Raw genomic sequence first — 12,778 nt, 5'->3', positions numbered from 1 at the left:
TAGGTGAAAGGTGTTTAAACTGGTCTCCTACATTTTAAATTAATCAGATTATAGCTTTTAATGGTTGTATAATACTAATTTGTGGCACCGTGTCAATGCAAGGACTTATTTGCAGTTACCATCAAACTGATCTTTATGAAGATTCACTCTTTCCTTAATCTTTTCTAAAATACCTATTTCTTAACTTAAAATGTAGTTGGACTATCAACAACATATAATGCTGCTTCTTTTTACAATATGATAAAGGTTCTTCCAAGAAATGTTGAAAGACTCAAAAGGTGTTCTAGAAACCTGGAGACTGATTTCTAAATGCCACCCTGGAGTTGCATTTACTTCTTTTGTTGGCAATTATGTCATTAATGAATTCTCAATTTTTCTTTAATTAGGTGTTGTTCAAGTTCAGCAAAAGGTATTGGGTATCATTCCATCAACTACAGGTGCAAGTCAAACATTTACTTCATTCCAGCCAAGGACAGCAACTGTAACCATTAGGCCAAATACCACAGGGACGTTAGGAACAACAAGCACTTCACAAGTAAGACTTTCTGATTATTTAATGAAAAAAAATGTGGGTGTATATATTTTAAGTTATTGGCAGATATTAAAAGTTCTGTCTAGTCACTTTTCAATGTTTTTGGCTCATCTCAGCAATAGTGTTTATGGAACCTTTATTCCAAGGAGGTACAACAGTTCCCTCCAGTTGGAAAAATTAATAGTTTAGAGCTTGGTAAGCCTTAGCGGTGTGGGCATAGATGAAAAAATACTGGATCTGCTTGCATCTTGTCATTTCTTACTATATTAAAAAAAAAAAAAAACAAAACCAAAACAACCAACTTCAGGACATATCCCAGCGGCTTCTTTCACAAGTTTACCTACACTCTCCATTTTGGTGTATGTAGGTAGTGCAAGGGACACCACTCCGCCCTGGCATGACAGTAATAAGGACACCACTTCAGCAGTCAACACTTGGAAAGACCATCATTCGAACACCTCTAGTGGTGCAACAAGGTATTCTTCCAGCCAGTAGGTTCATTTTAATATTTAAATTTCCAGTGTGAAATCCATGGTTTGTTTCTTCATAAATACTTTCTGTATCATATGTCCCAGTGCAAAAATACCTCATTTTGATGCTTGACTTCTAACAAGTGCCTCTTCTGGCTTTTGAATGTGCTGGTTGCGGGCTTTGTCGGTGTTGCTCATCGTTGACACTGGGAAACGTAGTACTTATTTTAAGTCTGTTCATTCGAAAACAAACAAAAAAGTTTAGAATAATTGTGCATTGAGAAAGCCTTTTTTTTTTTAAGGCAAACTAAGTGTTTGAAGTACTCCGTAAGTATGTGAATTGAATTAAAATAGAAGACATTTTGCAGACATTTTTCAGTCAACCACATAGACAAATGGTTTGTAAAGAAAATTTATGTGCGAACTGCAGTTTTTGCTTCACTTGTCTGATTATACACTATTGTGGGTTATTGTGACTCGGAGGTTTGCTGTGCTAATGGTTAAAATGTTGGAAATGTGTTTCTTATCACAAATCATTCTTTCACAGGTCAGACACAGCAAGTGGTGACTCAGATAATCAGGGGTCAGCCTGTCTCAACAGCAGTTTCTAGTACTAGCACAGCTTCTTCCAGTGCTGGACAGAAGACCGTCACAAGTCCTGGAACACCACCTCAGCAAATACAGCCACAACCCACGTCGCAGCCCCCTCGCCCTCAGCAGGGACAAGTGAAACTTACTATGGCCCAACTCACGCAACTAACACAAGGACAGGTAAAATATTTTACAGCCTCTGGGCATGAAAATGTGCTAATACTTACGATACATCTTATCAAGCCTTTGGATTTCAGCAGTGTAGTGTATCTGCTCATAAATCTATGTTTCAGCCTTCATTTAGGATGACTGATAGCATAATTACAGACTGAAAGAAGCTTAAATAGTATATGTTACGTTTTAAATAGCTCTTCCTATTGTATTCCCCAGTAATGTAACTAGCATCAGGAAAGTTTAGCAGTATGGAAAAAAGTCTTTGCATTAATAGCAGTAAGGGACATAATTATTTTGTATGGCCTATTTTGTAGACCTTCAGAACATAACGTTCGTTCCTTGTTTTTTGATTTTGTGTGAAGATTTAGTTTTCATTCATGTTATCCAGAGTCTCAGAGGAAAAATTACAGTATCTGGAACTGGAGGAGGAAAAAGTTCTTGCAGCTTCTGCTCAGATCATGAAGGTCTGTTGGCAAAAAATGAATTTAGAGTCAAGCATAGGGTAAAAATAGACTTCTGTGAGTTACCACAATAGCTATTCTTCCAATTATAAATAATATATGTAAATGATTGTAATGTACAGGCTGCTTGTTGCCAGATAAGATTTTTAATGTGGAACAAGACTCAGTTCATTTCCGCACCAAAAGACTCAGAAGGATTTTTGTAGGGACCTTATTCTGTTCTATGGGTTCACAAAATGTGGAGTTCTGCATCTAGGTGTTGGGACAATACCCTACCTTCTCCGTCAGTGAGTTGAGAGTGATGTCATTAGCTGTCTAAGTGTTAGCTTAAGCAACAGAAATTCACAATACGTTACAGACTGAACAGTCGGTCATGAAAGCTCAGAGCTGGGTAGGATCTGATATGCGGTTAGGAAATGTTTTCAGTGCAGAGAACACTTACACAAACTGTTGGGATTCTTGAGAAAGTAATTAATAGTGTGTCTAAAATTATCCATGCTCTGTATTGCTTGTAAACTCTAGGAACAAAGATGTTCCATTGTAGCTGCTTTCTGTCTAGAGTTCTTGTCTATATTTGGATGAAAATATGCGTAACTAATTCCAACCCAGTAATCTGTTGATGATAGAATTGTTGAAAAAGTATTTTAGTATTTCATGATCTCAGATGCTAGTTTTGGATTTTAGGAATATGGTATGTGGTAAAAGTATTGAATTCTGAAATCCAAACCCCTAATTTTTCTGATTTTCAGCGAAGTCTGTCTAAGAAATATATCACTAATACATCAATATTAACCTTTTTTTTTCTTCCTTTTTTTAGGGTGGTAGTCAAGGATTAACTGTGGTAATTCAGGGACAAGGTCAAACTACTGGTCAATTACAATTAATCCCTCAGGGTGTGACTGTAATACCTGGTCCAGGACAACAGCTTATGCAAGCAGCTATGCCAAATGGTACAATTCAGAGATTTCTCTTCACCCCACTGCCAGCAGCTGCTACTACAGCTAGCACAACTACAACAACAGTTTCTACTTCAACCTCAGGTAAGCATTGTTCTGTTCAGCAGAAAAAAACTCTTCAATTTCAGTTGCATGGGAGTTTTTATGCAGTTGGAGATGGTCTGTTATTACAGTAAATTTGTTGGAAGTGTATTATAAGCTTATAAGTCTCTTGAATTTCTGCATAGGGCTTTACAGTAGTTCTGAAAGTTTCAAATTAGTAAGGCTTATAGACATGCCATTTGAAATGAATGGAATAATTGGATTTTGTCCTTCACAGCTACAGGGGAACAGAAGCAAGCTCTACAGGCACAGCCAACATCAGTGCTGCCGCCAATTCAACCACAGCCTCAGAGTCAGCAGCAAGCCCAGCCTCAGGTGCAGAATCAGAGTACTCAGCCTGTGCTGCTGGCCCAGCCACAGGCACCTCAGCCAGCACTTCAGCCTGAAACTCAGACCCAGCCTGAATCTCAGACTCCAGCATCCGTTGACTCTCCAGTCACACCTGACGCACAGTCGTCTAAATCTCCAGTTCAGTCTCCAGCACAGACCCAGGCTCAAGGGCAATCTCCAGTGCAAGTCCAGAGTCAGCCGCAGACTGCAATCCTTCCACAAGGCCAGTCCCAAGTGCAGCCTCAGCAACCAGCTCAGGTGCAGACTACAACCCAACAACAGATTCAGATGCAGCCCCATGCTCCCATACAAATTCAAGCTCAGCTGCAGCAATCACAACCTCAGGTTCAGACTTCAGTCTCAACCCTTCCAACTACTCAAAGTTTAAATCAGGTTCCTGTGCAATCCCCAACTCGTCCTCAGCTGCAACTTCAGCAGCCTCCAACAAAAGTTATTACAGTGCCTCAGCTTCAGCAACAAGTCCAAGTTCTCTCTCAGCTTCAGTCACATGTTGTGGCTCAGATACAAGCCCAACAAGGCAGTGTGCCCCAGCAGATCAAGCTTCAGTTACCTATTCAGATCCAACAAACTAGCCCAGTACAGGCTCACCAGATTCAGAATGTGGTAACAGTTCAAGCAGCTAGTGTTCAGGAGCAGCTGCAGAGAGTTCAGCAGCTCAGGGAGCAGCAACAGAAGAAAAAGCAGCAACAGATAGAAATTAAACGTGAGCACACCCTTCAGGCTTCTAATCAAAGTGACATTATCCAGAAACAGGTAAAGTTAACAGAAGGAAATTAAAACTTAATTAATGAAACAAATCTCATTTTAAATGCCTGTTCTTGTTAACAATGTTAATACATTTGATAGGCAGTTAATTTGATTCTTTGAAAGTTAGTGCACGATTGCTTTTGGCAATTTAATTAAATACTCTAAGTTAATTCAGCACCTCAAGTCAATTGTACCATGTTCGCAGTCTTCTGGCACCTTGATTCAACTTACCACTAGCTGCTGGGACAATATATCTTTATTCTCAGTTCAGGACAGATAGGTTATAGATAGGAGAGCTGATGTTCAGAACACATGTACAGTACTTTCATTGCCTGCTATAGGAAACTGAGGTTTCAAAGAGGTATCTGAAATGTAATGCTGTTGGATGGCTGCGGGGCTTAAAAAAACCATATATAAAATAGACTCTTACCATTTTTTAAACTAAAACAACCAGTCACTGAAGAAATACTGTCAATTTACATTTAGTCCCTAGGTTTAAACTCGACATAAGCAAAATATCCTACTCTATGTGGGCAGTGGAGGTGGTGTTAATTTTCAATTTAATTTTCAATTTTCAAATAATTGCTTTAAACAAGCACTGCCCCCCTGATAAAATCAGTTTTAGTTTGTCACTTACTGAAATAAATAACACTTTAACTTCTTCTTTAACTTAGGAAATGTCCTGGTTCTCCCAGTAATATTGTGAAATACTGGCTAAAGTTTTCATATTTTATTTTGGGTTCTGTATCATCCTGCAGGTGGTTATGAAACAGAATGCTGTCATAGAACACTTGAAACAGAAGAAGACACTGACTCCAGCTGAGAGGGAAGAAAATCAGAGGTGAATATGCATCATAGTGCATCTTTAGATGTGAAAGTTTTACATTTATAACATCTTTTAATGGTGGTATGATAAAACATTGGTTTGTAAAAACCTGCATAAAGAAATTTTTCTATTTGAAAATTGGTTAAAGTAACACTCAAAAGTAACTTTCATAATGATGTTCTTAACTTTAAGTAATTGAATCTTGTATATTCTCAATTTTTTGATTATATGTTTTTAAAGTGAAATGTTGTATTGCATGTGTTTGGAGCTAGCCGCAGTTTTTAAATTTCAAGGTAAAAGCCATTCTTAAAGGAGCACTGAATGGAGAATTAATGGTTCTGTTGCAGAAAAGCCTGGTTTTTGTTTGTCCTTTGTAATGGCAGTTTATTTCCATTCTTGTCCACGGTACCTCCCACTCTACAGAAGGAACTGAAGAGTTGGAAGATAGTGCTATTCAACAAACTCGATTTTATGCTTGAAGCTGCTAAACACAGATTTGGAGCGTTTGTCATTTGTCTTGGGGTTATTTTGACTCCTTTTCACTCATGCAGTTGCTTCAATTGGATAATCACAAGTGTGTGTTGTGAGATAGTAAGAAAAAGAAGAGTTTTTTATAAAAGTTTGATCATCAGAGTACAAGCTTAGTTGATTACAGCAGTATCACTAGGTGCTGCTCGCTTAATGTTGACAATGGCATAAAGGATAAGAGGTATTGTCATATACTCTTCATTTAATGGCACCAGACAGCCAAACTGGTATTTAGACTGACAGAAGTCCAATGAAAAAAAAGAGAGTTCTAGCTAGCTTGATTCATGGTACAGCTGTCTTTCCTTCTCACTGATATTTTTTCTTCTCCAAAAATGTCGTCTGGGTATCTTACCTGGTGAAAAAACAGACTAAACCGAGTAGCTGTAGTGCAGGTAAGAAGAGCAAAGTAAACAAAATTGTATAGCCGTACAAAACAGCTAGCATATTACATATGTGATCAAAATACAGATGGTATCAAAAGACAGTGTGTCTGAGCCTAAGACTACAGAGTTAGTAGAAGCTCCTTGTCCCGGCCATTGCTATTTTGTTGTTTGCTTTCAGCTCATATGTCAACGGGAGTTATTTTTCATGGTCACTCTGGCAACAAGAAGCATTTAGTTTTCTAGTGGGTTTGAAATAGAATGGGAAGGGAAAAGTAAATTCAGAAGAACCAAAATACATTTGTTTTCTAATTGAAATATAAAGCAAAATAAATGACAATTGCAGAACAAGTGAGCAGGAAAAGAGATTTATAGTTGAATGTGCAGCAAGCAGATGAAAAATTAATCCTGAGTTCTCATTAGTGAAGAAATTGGGAACTGGTTTTTAGTGAATTCTATACACTGAAAAATATTTGTCAGTCCTTATGCCAAAACACAAAAACTTAGTAATATTTGGTGGTCACTGGAGGGTGGAAATGTATGTTTTAGAAGAAGTTACAGGCTTCCAATTTGCTTTCATCCTACATCAGAATAAACGAAATCCAGCTCTTTCAAACACGTTTGTGGAAACTGAATTGAGTGAAAATACCTCTCATCGTACTAAAGCCCAAGCTTTGTTAGCAGTTTTATAGGGGAAGGGGAGGAATGGTTAGTACTCAGACCAGTTAAATGAAATTGGGACTGGCCCTCTTGAGCCTAACTAGGGACTTGATCTCTCCCAGTGGTGTTCTAGTAAATAACTATGAGTGGGAGCAATGTGTGTTACTAAATTTCCCTTGTACGTCTTAAGAAATGTAGTAATTTAGCTTGCAACTTGCAGAGACTGGAGAGTTTAAATGATTCTGCATTCTCCACTGGGATGAAATAGGCAGCTCAGCACAATGTACTTTTTCTTTATTTCTTCCCCAGAATGATTGTGTGCAACCAAGTGATGAAATATATTCTGGATAAGATAGACAAAGAAGAAAAACAGGCAGCTAAGAAACGAAAGCGAGAAGAGAGTGTAGAACAGAAGCGTAGTAAACAGAATGCTACTAAGCTCTCAGCTCTGCTTTTCAAGCATAAAGAACAGCTGAAAGCTGAAATACTGAAAAAAAGAGCACTTCTGGACAAAGATCTACAAATTGAAGTGCAGGTAAGGACAGTTATTCTCAAAGACTAATTGATTTTAAGCTGGGGAGAACATTTCTGTGTTAATCTTTAATTTATCTGTTTGCTCAGTGAGATTTTAAGGAAAGATACAGGAAGTAGTTCTGGTTGTGGATGCATGGATCTCTGCGAAGCTAGTATATGTCCTTTTTATGCTTCTTGTTTGACATCTGGACTGAAATTACCTTGTTTCCTGAAACGGCTTCTGATCAATTACAGGCCAGTGGGTCATAGTAGGCCAAGAGTGTCATCCCTTAATGTTATGTGAATTGTAGGTTAAGCACGTTAAAAACTTTGCATATTTAAATGGCTTTAATTGTTTTCTTTTGGTTAAGCATGGGGACTTATGTCTAGATTTTAATCCTGTCCTGGAATAATCATATGAAGTGCCTTCCTCTCTATTTATTCATTTAATATACTTCAGGAGGAGCTAAAGAAAGACTTGACTAAAATTAAGAAAGAAAAAGAAAAAGCCCAGGCAGCTGCTGCTGCCGCTGCAGCTGCTGCAGCCGCAGCTGCAGCTGCTGCACCACCACCACCACCGCCACCACTACCACCACCACCACCACAGCAACATGCAGCCAGCGTCACCTCCTCCTCCACCACAGTCCCAATGCCCGTATCCTCCCAGAAGAGAAAGCGAGATGAGGAGAAAGATTCGTCAGCTTCCAAGTCCAAGAAAAAGAAAATGATTTCTACTACCTCAAAGGAAACAAAGAAGGACACAAAGCTTTACTGCATCTGTAAAACGCCTTATGATGAGTCTAAGTGAGTAGTGAATGCCGTAGCCTTTTACTGTGTATTCTTAGCTTTAGGTTTAGTATTTAGCTGTTAGTGCAAGGTAGTTCTAGAATTGGAGATAGAGTATCAGGTGTTACTGCAGTGATCACTAAGGTATAAAGAATAAAGTCTCTGTTTTCCACTAGCAGTTACAAAACTATTAACATACTTGATTTATACTATTAATGTACGTGATTTATATTTTTACCTGTTTGCATGTTTCCATTGTATGACCTTTCTGTCTCACATGCACATACTCTTTTCTTTTTTTTCCTCCGCTCTGTTACTCTTTCTTTTGCCGTTTTGCCTCTGCCTCGGAAGCAAGTGACAATTTGGTTTGAGCAGTTTCTTGTGAACGAGTAGCTGATGTTCTTTAGAAATAGCTTTGGTACCGTCTTCCAATAAATTACTTTTTTTTTGTAAGTCAATAGCCAGTAAAGGGGGTTCCAAGTTGCTGGACTGCAGTTCACTTTGGACAATGTTTCAGGTAGAAACGGTTTCCATGTGTTATAATTTACATCCCAGGGTTGATAAAAAATGAATATGTAAGCATTTGACAAAGTGAAAACTGCAGTTCTCTGTAGTTTGATTCTGACTGTGAATGAGGAAAAATATTTACACTACGTACAAAGTTTGTGAAGAAATTTAGTAAGTGGTGGAGTGGAAGATTCGGTGGATTGCAGGGGGATAGTGTTATGCGTTCCTGCTTAAGCTAGAAGTGACTAACATCAGTAGTTAGTAATGGTTAACATCTGATAGCTGTGTAGAGATGTATGTAAGATAAATTTGACTTCAGACCAATTCCAAGTGAGTATGTATCTGCTCAACAAGTGACAATACCAAAAAGTATTAATTGGTGTTATTTGGTGGTGGTTTAAATACCGATAACAGAAAGAAACCATCGAGGTGGAGTAGTGGTTTCACTCCAGTAATGGTTCTTCATTTCAAATTTAGGGCCAGGACTAGAGGATCTCTTGAGGTTCCTTCTAGCCTTTTATTTTTTTATTTTTTTATTTTTTTTTTTAAATGAAGTTGAGGTCTTTGGGGTTTTTTCGCCTCGGTTGTTCAGTAGTTCTGACCATTACACCATTACATCAGTGTGGGAAATTGGACTGCTCTCTGTGCTGCCATCACTGTAGAAATAGCAGACTTCTGATGCCCCGGTTGTTAATTCACTATGACTTCTAAGGGATGTCACCTATCTCACTTGAAGAATGTTGTGTTAGGTTTTCTGTCATCCACTAAACTTAGGAGGATACCCTGTTCTCATTTTGTTGTGATACCAAACAAAAAGGTCTGTGTGTTACTGCTTCTGTTGTTAGTAAGCGATAGAACTGTCACAAAAATGAGATGAGATGAACAAATTCTGCGAGCAAAAGGATTTGATTGTCAGAATAACTTCCTCTGTTGACTCCAGTGGACATTTGAGTAAGCCAATGAAAAAAGTAGTCATAGAGTGAATTTTGGTAGCCTGAATCGAGAACTGTGCTTAAATCCACAGAATAAAACTTGAAGAAAATAAAATGTTAATAACTTAGTAGTATCCTTAGCAATATGATTCAGTTCTGCTGCTTTGCTTTTTGTGAATTCTAAATTTTATGTTCTTACAAATGATGACTGTACTGTTGAACTACATTATCCTTTCACTATTTGGAAAGGGATTAGTCAAGTCTTAAAACAGTTTTTGGGTAAACTTTTTTTTTATTTGCATATATATATATAGGCATCAGATACTCCTCTTTGTGCTGGTGTCTCTTTTCTACTTCAGAAAAGAGAGATGTGCTGCTTGAAAAGCTAATTTGTGGTATATTATGAATACCCTATGCATTTTTTAGTATGTAGTAAATCCTCAAAAGTCATTCTGCATTGTGTATTTTATTGCAAATCTTTTATGCTCAGTTCTCATTTGTGATACTCCAGAGTTGTAGGGACTTGCTCATACTGTTTTCGAGGATGGTCAGTAAGGGTATCCTTCTAAGATTCCTACTTAGATTCCAACTTACTTGTTAAAGCATAACGTGACGCCTATTCCACATTCTAGTGGCAAGGTTTAGCATCTATATGTAGACATAAATGTACTTCCAGATCACCAGGAGCAAACAGACACAGTCCCTCTTGGGAAGAGGACACAGGCTGAATCGTTGTTGATGGTTGTCAGAAGGAGCTATATCTGTCCATTCTTTATGGAAGGTTGGGTTGTGCAATTTTTTTTTTTATTATTATTTTTTTTTTAGGATTTGTCTGACTGAAAATTAAGAGAAAAGGCAGGATCTGAGTATCCAGGATATATGCAGAGGCCTAAGAAATTAGAGATGCTTGTTTTGTGGAGCATGTGCTAGTTACTGTCCTGTTGCTAGTGTGTAGTGTCCAGTGGATGGTGCTGGCAGACTGACAGGCTGGGATGGCAGTACTTCATGCAGCAGCACATGGCGGGTGGTTGGTGGTCTCCGAAATCTAGGAAGGTTGAGGTTCTGAGTCGGCTTGCTTTTGCTTAGGCAGAGAGAATGGATGTGTAACTTCGCCCATCTGGTTGATTGTCACTAGTCATAGGTATGTTTTGAGATATCCATGCACAAAATGTCAAACATCCTTGCATAATATTTTACAGTTTTGTCACATCATTCTGTGCAAGGTCCCATTCACATGATTCTGTACCTGGTTCCCTTCACTTTGTGTCATACCATATCTGGTTCCGTCACATAGCTGTGTCTGAGAGTAGACATTATTCTCTGAAGAATGGTCCACTTTCCAATTTGTTGCAATTTTGAGTAGTTTAATATCTGTTTTTCTCTGTTTTTCAGTCCCCCCACCCTCCCACCCCCCCAAAAAATTAAAATTACGACAACCATGTCCTGACCCAATTTTCTTTCGTATCATGTTATACCAATATGTATTCTACACATGGCTGGTATGCATGTTCTTCGTAGTATACTTGTAACTCCTAGTTGGTGTTTGCGCTTTGCTTTTGTTTTTTAAATTAACTGAGACCTACATTTTCAAATCTTAAGGAAACATTTCAGTGGCTTTTGAGCTACGGTTTTGAAAATGTAAATCTTTTTCTTTGGCCTTGTCTTTTTGTGCCTTTTACAGTTTTTCACACACACATTGGAGACATACATTTTTAGCCCAGTTTTGTCAAAGTCTGGTTACATATTGATGTGCATTTTAATGAACTGTCAATTTAAAATTGACCCAAGTGACCTTACTGACAGTATAGCTGCAGCATGAGATGTTAGTTTGTAAGGATAGAATGCTAGGAAGCAGGGAAACAGAAAATTGAAGAAAGTAGGCCAGCAAGAAAGTGCATCAGAGGGAAATGCAGGGAAAAGTGCCATGCCATTTGAAATGACAATTACATTGTCATTTTCATTGTGAATACTTTTAGGTTCTATATTGGCTGTGATCTTTGTACTAACTGGTATCATGGAGAATGTGTTGGCATCACAGAAAAGGAGGCTAAGAAAATGGATGTGTACATCTGTAATGATTGTAAACGGGCACAAGAGGGCAGCAGTGAGGAATTGTACTGTATCTGCAGAACACCTTATGATGAGTCACAGTGAGTTCTGATAAGAACCTCTTATTTAATGTTTAGGTAGCAAACTGCTCTGACTGTGGTTACCTGTTCCTTACAAAGAAAAAAGAAGTTATTCTGCATATGTTCTGTTCATTCGTAATACAAATTGCTTTTCAGTAATTGTCTTCCTCTCCAAAACGTTTCTATACAGTAAATGTTGAGGAAAAGTGAAGTTTTCAGGGTGGTCAAAATGTGTTGGGTTTTTGTTTGTTTGTTTTGTTTTTTAAAAAACAACACCATGTACTTTAAATTGGGATTGCTTTTTTTTTTAATTATTTTTTTAACAAGGGATGGTTAGAAAGATTAAAAGACAAATGTAGTATTTAGTGGATTTTTTGTGCTTTAGTCTGATCTGGATAGAAAGCATAATTCTAGCATGGGGGGTATATAGCTGGTATCTTTTACTGTAAGGCTTTGTGTCTTAGAATACCCCTTCTGTATTCAACTACAAGACTGAAGCTTCCATATGAAAAATGTTTGTATGGAGTGAAACAAGAGCCCTAGCCGTAGTCCAGTTTGCGCAAAATGTATCTTGAATTGTTTTGGAGTACTGGTTGGGTGAGACTTCTGGCCTTACACTGCTCTTTTCAACTCTAAAGCAGACGAATGGTTTTTGAAACCTTGATTGCTTGAAAGTGCCTAGTATAAAATTTAGGAACTAATTTTGAAATGGTCTGTAATTTAGCCTGTTTGTAAATACAAAAGCAGTTTGAATAGTGTAATCAGAATTTGTCAGTCTGAAATATCACATTACGCTGTTGTATTTAATCATGCCAAATATCTGCTTGTGTGCAGGGGATTGCAGGTTTATGAATTTAAAAGTAACCTTTAAATTAAATAGATCAAGTCACTAAATTTTTTGGGATCTTGCAGATTTTACATTGGCTGCGACCGATGTCAGAACTGGTATCATGGGCGCTGTGTTGGCATTTTACAAAGTGAGGCGGATCTCATTGATGAATATGTGTGTCCACAATGTCAGTCCACAGAAGATGCCATGACTGTACTCAGTCCACTAACTGATAAAGATTATGAAGGTTTAAGAAGAGTACTACGTTCCTTACAGGTGAGAACAAGGACCGCAGCAAAGTGGA

General features: G+C 38.0%; 1 protein-coding gene across 1 annotated transcript in view; it reads left to right on the top strand.

Annotated features, from left to right (window-relative positions):
- The window catches only part of BPTF (bromodomain PHD finger transcription factor), a 57,503-nt gene that overhangs the window by 38,622 nt on the left and 6,103 nt on the right, over window positions 1-12,778 (top strand). Inside the window, exons 21-30 of the mRNA XM_009287706.2 lie at window positions 387-535; window positions 900-1,023; window positions 1,550-1,773; window positions 3,046-3,268; window positions 3,504-4,390; window positions 5,143-5,225; window positions 7,088-7,313; window positions 7,752-8,095; window positions 11,493-11,666; window positions 12,558-12,750. Coding sequence (XP_009285981.1) covers window positions 387-535; window positions 900-1,023; window positions 1,550-1,773; window positions 3,046-3,268; window positions 3,504-4,390; window positions 5,143-5,225; window positions 7,088-7,313; window positions 7,752-8,095; window positions 11,493-11,666; window positions 12,558-12,750 — 2,627 coding nt within the window. The remainder of the gene's footprint in view (window positions 1-386; window positions 536-899; window positions 1,024-1,549; window positions 1,774-3,045; window positions 3,269-3,503; window positions 4,391-5,142; window positions 5,226-7,087; window positions 7,314-7,751; window positions 8,096-11,492; window positions 11,667-12,557; window positions 12,751-12,778) is intronic.

The sequence above is a fragment of the Aptenodytes forsteri genome, unplaced genomic scaffold (genome assembly GCF_000699145.1).
Source record: "Aptenodytes forsteri isolate BGI_AS27 unplaced genomic scaffold, ASM69914v1 Scaffold153, whole genome shotgun sequence".
NCBI classification, from domain to species: domain Eukaryota; kingdom Metazoa; phylum Chordata; class Aves; order Sphenisciformes; family Spheniscidae; genus Aptenodytes; species Aptenodytes forsteri.
Note: the sequence above shows the minus strand (reverse complement) of the source record. Positions and strands in the feature narration are given on the sequence as shown.